The sequence below is a fragment of the Homalodisca vitripennis genome, unplaced genomic scaffold (genome assembly GCF_021130785.1).
Source record: "Homalodisca vitripennis isolate AUS2020 unplaced genomic scaffold, UT_GWSS_2.1 ScUCBcl_5195;HRSCAF=11812, whole genome shotgun sequence".
Lineage (NCBI taxonomy): Eukaryota > Metazoa > Arthropoda > Insecta > Hemiptera > Cicadellidae > Homalodisca > Homalodisca vitripennis.
In genome coordinates, this window is record NW_025781324.1 from 19,705 (window position 1) to 27,468 (window position 7,764).

At 32.6% G+C, this 7,764-nt stretch overlaps 1 protein-coding gene across 2 annotated transcripts; it reads left to right on the forward strand.

Annotated features, from left to right (window-relative positions):
- The first annotated feature begins 244 nt into the window (after nt 1–244).
- On the forward strand, nt 245–5,036 carry LOC124373274. 2 transcript variants are annotated; one of them, XM_046831659.1, is made up of 5 exons: nt 245–710; nt 1,355–1,864; nt 2,058–2,177; nt 2,364–2,489; nt 2,730–5,036. In XM_046831659.1, exons 2-5 carry the CDS (start codon nt 1,792–1,794, stop codon nt 4,751–4,753), a joined length of 2,343 nt encoding a protein of 780 aa, XP_046687615.1. In that variant the 5' UTR covers nt 245–710; nt 1,355–1,791; the 3' UTR covers nt 4,754–5,036. The 2 variants fall into 2 exon arrangements, with proteins under 2 accessions (XP_046687615.1, XP_046687614.1); XM_046831658.1 differs by having other exon boundaries at nt 245–1,864.
- Nucleotides 5,037–7,764: the final 2,728 nt, after the last annotated feature.

The window sequence follows — 7,764 nt, forward strand, 5'->3', positions numbered from 1 at the left end:
TGTACGCAATGTAACTTGTATTTTTGAAATTGAGAAATCTTATACAACGTTAAGCTTGTTAATTAGGTTATATTCCAATAATATAGGATATTAACAACAACAACAACAAAAACACCAATCAAATAAGCTTCATTGTATAAAAAGCCTTATACGTGCATCTTATGAAATCCTAACCATGATACTACATGAATCAATCAGCCTAACTTTTTACTCAGTTAGTAAAATCATAGAAATATTAAATGAGCGGCATTAAGCAGAAAGGAACCAACCAACAAAATTGTAATTTGTGAGATTTAGTGATGTCTGGTTTGTGAATAGAAGATTACGCATTCAGCAAAAGGGAACCAACTCAATATTAGTAGTAAGCATCGTAGAAAATAAAAGATATTTTTCTGTGAATGGCGAATGAGACTTTTGATTTCAGCAGTAAAGAACCATCATTGGCTCTTTTATAATATTTTGAGATGTTTTCATTACTATTTCAACAGAACAGAACCAACAGTAGTTGGTTCCACATCTAAGGGAAGTGTGTGCATTTGTATTTTAGCAGAAAAGAACCAAGCCACCCTTGGATCTGTTCAGCTGATTTTGGTGTGTACGAGTATTAAGATTCACAAGGTGTTATTGTTGTTGTTGTCAGTTGTATTGGAAAATGTCAAGAGGACAGTTCTTAGTGTCTCTAGCTAGGAAAAGCCTTGAAAAAGAAGAAGGTAAGACATATTTTCTTTACTATTTTAGATTACTAACTTTTGTTTTAGTCTAAAACATGTTTTAGAATAATTGAGGTTATGTTTAGGATTGGTTGTAATGGCAAGGTATTTTGTTGATGGACAACCCTGTTTCATGTTTGGATAAAATAAAATTAGCTTAATAAAGAGGCATTTGAAATGTCAGTGAGTACTGATGTTATTGCATGCAGCACATTGGCATATTTCAAGTTATTAAGTAGTGGCCAACAATCAATATTTGGCAAGAATGAAGGTTATACAACTGATATGGGCCTAACTAAGAATATTGTATAGGAGTGCAAACAATGACCATATTACTCTCAGTAAATAAAGTATTGTATAACAACAATACAAACTGTAGTCTGAAAGTGAGACCAATCCACCTTTGACACTACAACTGTTGCCGGTTCTACCATTGAATGGAGGCAGGCCCCAACTATGCATTTACCTTTATAGTAGTTGTCAGAAATAAATCTATCTTAAAGCTAAAGTTTAAAATGTATTATTGTCCTATTTCGTTGTATTGAATAACAACAATGCAAACTGTTCATTTTTAGCTAAATAAAGAAAGATTTTGCTTACACAAATATTTAATTTATATAGGCCTGATCAGTTGATTTTTTCAGGAAGCGCTGATGTAAATTCTCTAAGCCACAATTTTTCTGCTGAGTTACCAATAATACGTATGCAGTCTGAAAATGAGATCAACCCGCCTTTGATTACTCTGTCAGACCTACCAGTTTTACCACCGAATGAAGGTAACAAGGATTTATATTAATTGTCAGAAATAAATCCATCATTGTAATTCATATTTTGAAATGTATATTGTATTTTTGTTTAATTGAATAACACCAATGCAAATAGTATTGTTGGTTTTTTTAGTTGAATAAATGTAAAAATTTTTCATACTGAAAAATTTAATTTGCTAGGCCTACAAATTAAAAGAAAGATTTTGCTTACACAAATATTTAATTTATATAGGCCTGATCAGTTGATTTTTTCAGGAAGCGCTGATGTAAATTCTCTAAGCCACAATTTTTCTGCTGAGTTACCAATAATACGTATGCAGTCTGAAAATGAGATCAACCCGCCTTTGATTACTCTGTCAGACCTACCAGTTTTACCACCGAATGAAGGTAACAAGGATTTATATTAATTGTCAGAAATAAATCCATCATTGTAATTCATATTTTGAAATGTATATTGTATTTTTGTTTAATTGAATAACACTAATGCAAATAGTATTGTTGGTTTTTTTAGTTGAATAAATGTAAAAATTTTTCATACTGAAAAATTTAATTTGTAGGCCTAACAAGTTGATGTTTTCAGATACTGCTGATGTATATTCCCTGGACCAGAGTCTTTCCACTGAGCTGCCAAGTCTACAATCTGAAAATGAGACCAGCCCACCTTTGATAACACTGTTACCAGTTTTACCATCGAATGAAGGTAACATTGCATAGTAGTTATCAAAACTAAATGCATCCATCAAATGTCTATTGTTTAAAATGTAATATTGCAATTTTATTGTTTCTCTCACTAACACCAATGCAAATTGTATTGTTGTTCTTTTTTAGTTAAATAAAGATATACTGAAATAATTTATTTATAGTCTCAAGTAAGTCCTGTTTTCAGAAACTGCTGATTTAAATTCACTGGACATGAATCTTTCCAATGAGCTACCAAGTGTAGAGTCTGGATATGAGATCAGCCTACCTTTGATTACTCTGTCAGGCCTACCAGTTTTACCACCAATTGAAGGTAACACTTTTATTTTACGTTACTTAATGTATTAAACAACTTTTTAGAAATAAATCATCTCACGATAAAAAAAAACTATTTATAACAAAGCAGTTGCATTTATAATTTCAATAAAAGTCACCATAACAGTAAAAGTGAAAAACATATTTATATTTGTAAAGTAATTTAATTTTTATATTTGTCTATATTAATATATTTTGTCTGTCACATACTGAGGCTTTTGTTTATTGTCTGTTTCAGGAGAAGAAATCAATAAGGACCCATCTACATCAGTGTACGACTCATCTCTGGTGGTGTACGAGGAAATTTGCCCTGATACCAACATGACTAGTCAAGAGTGCTACATTGTGGTATGTGCAGATGAGATGAATCCTGAAAATTCAGCTGTGCCATCACAGAATATTGTGTCAGAGGGAATAGAAGTTGAGATGTCAAACCAAATGATTGACCATGATTTAGAAGTGGATGTTGAAGGTAATAATGTTTCACAACATGATCCTGATTGGCTTCCTCCTTCTGATCACAGTGATTCTAGAGAGGAGTGGCCAGGTGAAACCAATCCTGATGAGACTATTGAAGGCGATGTAGTACAAAATAACTTGCAAGAAAGAAAAAGAAGAGGAAGAAAGAGAAAAATAGAAAGTCAAACTAAAGAAATTGCTAAGAAGAAAAGAAATAGCAATGATAAATATTTTGATTATAAAGGGAAATTGGTTGAATCCAGGCAATTCATAAATTTCAGATGCAACTGTATAAAAAAATGTCATGAGCTTGTCTCAGAAGATTTAAGAAAATCTGAATTTGATAAATTCTGGAACCTGGGAGACTATAACTCTCAAAATATGTTTATTGCAGCATGTGTAAAAGAGATCCAGAAAAAACGACAGTACACAAACAAAAACTCAAAGAGAAACTATTCAAGAGTATATAATATAAGATCAATTCCAGTTTGTCGTGAACAGTTCATAGAAACTTTTAGAATTTCTACTAAGAGGGTTAACACTGCTCTGTGTAAATTAAGATCTGATGACCTTGGTGATCGGCGTGGAAAGGAACAGGGAGGTAAAAACAAGATTAGTGATGTTAGAATAGAAGAAGTCAAAACTCAAATCAATAAAATACCAAAGTATGTGTCCCACTACAAACGAGCAGAGAACAACAATGAATTCCTTCCTCCAGAAATGACATTACAAAAAATGTTTGATTTATACACCGAAGAAAAAATTGAAAGAAATGGCGGAGAGTATTTAAAAAATAAATGGAAAAATGGAAGTGAAAAAGAAAAAAGGAATATTGAGGCAAATGTAGACGCTGTAAGCTTTTCATCATACAGACGGATCTTTTTGAAATATTTTAACTTAAAATTTAAAGCGTTAAAAAGTGACACATGCAATACATGTGACAATTTTTCTGCAAGAATTCAATCTGCTACACCTTCTGAAAAGAATGAAATAGAAGATGCTCAAAATAAACATATAGCTCTGTGGAAAGAAGCAAGAGAAAAAATGAAAGAAGATGGTGAAGAAGCAAAAAGAAATAAAGAATTTGAATGTTTAACGTTCGACTTAGAAAAAACTTTACCCCTACCGAGGATCCCTACCAACCTCATATTTTACAAAAGGCAGTTATGGGTGTATAATGCAGGAGTTCATTCTTTCAAAAACAACACTGGATACTGTTATGTTTGGACTGAGGGAGAAGCGGGGAGAGGAGCACAAGAAATTGGCTCTTGCCTAATAAAACACATAGAGTCCCAACTTGGGAATGACATCAAACATTTAGTTCTTTGGAGTGATTCATGTGGAGGGCAGAATAGGAATATAAAAATTGTTCTTATTATGAAATCATGTTTGGAAAGTCATCCCTCACTTGAAACTATAAAACTAAAATATTTAATACCAGGACATAGCTTTCTCCCAAATGACTCTGATTTCTCTGACATAGAGTCAGCATTAAAGCATGTTCAAAGACTGTATCTCCCTGACGATTATGTCCAAGTCATGAGAAGCTGCAGAAAGAAAAAACCATTTTCTGTAACCAGAATGGTACCAACTGACTTCAAAGGAACATCAGTATTGGAAAAGAAAATTGTTAATAGGAAGCAAACAGATGAAGAAAATCCTAAAAAGATTAATTGGCTGAAAATAAGGGAAATATATTTAAAAAAAGAAGAACCACTAAAACTGTTTTGTCGGAATGATTTTTACTCTGAATATGACAAAATTGATTTGGAAAAAAAAAGCAAAGAAAGGGAGACCCAATAGTGGAAATTTCAGTTTTAAGCAGTCCCTGCAACCTCTTTGGATTCATGGAAAGGAGATTTCTGCTCCAAAATTAAAGGATATAAAATCAATTCTACACCTCATCCCAAACGATGCTAAGGCCTTTTATCAGTCTTTAAGTGGAAGCAGGGCAGTAGAGGATGATATCGATGGGTACAGTGCTCCTCTGGATTTTGATCTTGAAGAAAACAACTAGCCAACCTAATCTGACACTTTTTTCCGTTTGTGTAATATATTAAATAAACTTCTGAAATTTGAATAATAAGCTGGAGTTTTTAATCTGCACCTTATTGGTTCCTTTGTTATAAAAAATTCAATGTTTCCAATTTCAGATAACAGAACCAACTACTTGGTTCCTTTCTGCTTAATGGTGATGTACTTTTATTTTAAATAGCAAAATAGATCCAGACCTATTAAAATTGTTATATTACAGTAAATTTTTTGGTGTAAGCACATTATTTCTTCATTAAAAAAAGGACAAAAATAACATTAACAGATTAGTATAAAAAACAATAGTTTTTGAATGAAAGTATGATTTATGGCAAGGCTCTAACTTTGAAGGCTCCTAACACAACATTTTATTTTTGTGTGTTGGTTCCTTTTTGCTTAATGCCGCTCAAATGTAACTAGAATGCTAAGAATGTCTGTATTTTAAAAATCAGGTTAATCAGATGACGTTAAGTTCTAATCATGACAATAAATTCAACTAGAGCAAAAAGAAAACAAATATTGTGGAAATAAAATGAAAAGTTTTATTTAGAACAAATCTTCTAAAATAATTTTCAGCTGAACAATAATAAGTAACAGTACATTAAAATATATTGATGAAAATATTATTCTAAGAATTAAACAAAAGATAAGTATCAGCACTGAAATACGAAAACAATTAAAAAGCAGAATTTATCATTTATGTGGCACACAATGTTAAAAATACTAGATTAAATTAAATATTCTTCAGTAAAGCCCCTGCAGGACTTACATTCACATGAGATCTGATGAATCACTCAAATATTAAGTGAAAATGATCAGCAAAAATCCCTTATTTATCTTAAGTACAAATGTTTACTTTGAGAAAATACAAAGTTTATATTTCTAAATACACGCAGACCAAGTTCGTAATTAATATTTATAAAATACATAAACCATAAATTGTAGTGTAGAGCAATCTGACATACAATACACAATGGAATAAACCCTGAGTTACAAAAGCTGATACAAGTTATTACTACACTGTATTTACATCGATACAAATTTCATTCTATAAATAAACAATTTTTTTGAAACAAAAATAATATTTACAACATGTAAAAAACAGAACGTATCTTAATTGCAATTAAGCTGTCCGAGCAAGAGCAGGTTTAGTCGGATATCACAGTGCACAATATTCTTGTTAAATTAATAACATATATTAATTAATTATTACGTAACACTAAATTGCACTTTTTAAGCAAGGAAGGGACAAGAAAAGGCATAGGTGTTCATAGTGTGTCTTAAAACACTGAAACCTTTTTATCTACCAGTATTTAATCACATTTCACCCATACATAATTTTTACTCGTGTCCGAGGATTTTAATTTTTCCTTCAGTAGTTTTTTTCATTTGACTTGAAATCCATTTACACTGTTTATGCAGCAAAACTTTGAACAAATGTTTAAGCACAAATGTTGAGTTTTCTTTACACTGTACGCATGAAATGGCATCGCATGAGATGACTTTGTCAGTTGCTTTCATGAGTCTTTTCACAACATTTGCTTTATGAGCCACTTTCTTAAATAACTTTTTGTAGGTTTTGATGGCAATCTCAACAATATACATTAAGTTGACTGAGGGAGCTAAAAGTCCACTTGAGTCAGTCACTTTCACGTTTGAAAAAGTTCTGTTCAGAATTAGAAGTTCTTTGTGACTTGACAGCTTAGATTGTTTGTCGCACATTTTGCTTAAACACTGTTCACATTTAAACTTTCTATGATATGTGTGGGCCAAATAACCTGCAAAATATACTGTAGAACATTCTTCTAAGGTAACAATACTGAAATCGTCCGAATTGAGGATCATTTGACTTTGGAAATCATTTGCTGATGCTTCGTCTTCTTCAGACGAATTTGATGAATCTGAAAGCGGTGTTGCTTCCTTACTCTGGACTGTGACGTCTTCCCACCTGTTGCCTAGGTCTAGAAGTGCATCATAGTCAGGATTATATGATGTGGTTTTGGGTGGTTCTAGGAATTGCTGAATAGTGAGTATACGCATTGTACCTCTAAGTACTCGGACACTTGGATTTCGATTCCACCCACCCCTTTGTCTGATTGAAGAAAATAAATTTTCAAGTGGGTCTTGGTTTAGTCTTGATGTAAGTATGTATTTACAGCCTTCTGATGATAAAAGTTCAGTGTATGCGCGGATTGTTAGTATGAAGCCATCGAAACAGGGTGGTCTTGAAACTTTGGGACTTAATTTCTTAAGGTTGGTAAACAGGTCCAAGGCGTTGGCAAAAAGGGCATTTATATGGCTGTTACTTGAGCTTAATGCACAAGAGTCTGGATTTTTAGAATGGTGTGTTCTGCTGTTCATTGCATCAAATAAAGAATTTATTTGATTCAGAAAAGAGGACGTATCCAAAGCCGTATCGCTTTTTAGCTGGCCAATTTCGGTAACAGTTTTTAATGCCGCTGCTGTCGTGTGGCTGAATATCTGAGTTGCAAGAGAAACAGAGAGTTTTTGAAAGGGGTTTGGCCAGATATGTGCTGGTGTTAGTTGAGGAGCTGCTCTTGTACTTTCACTTTTGCTATCAATATCAAATAATTGTCTTATATCGGAAAATGAAATGGTCCGACCATCATAGACAAAGTCGTGGGTCAACAGATTGTTCCTAAGGGACTTCAAAAGATGAGGTGGATCAAAAAGTGCAACAACTTTTTGTCCACGACTTGTATAAAAATATGGTTTGTCAACAAATACACCTAAAGTCTTGTAGGCTTTGACATTTGTTGTTG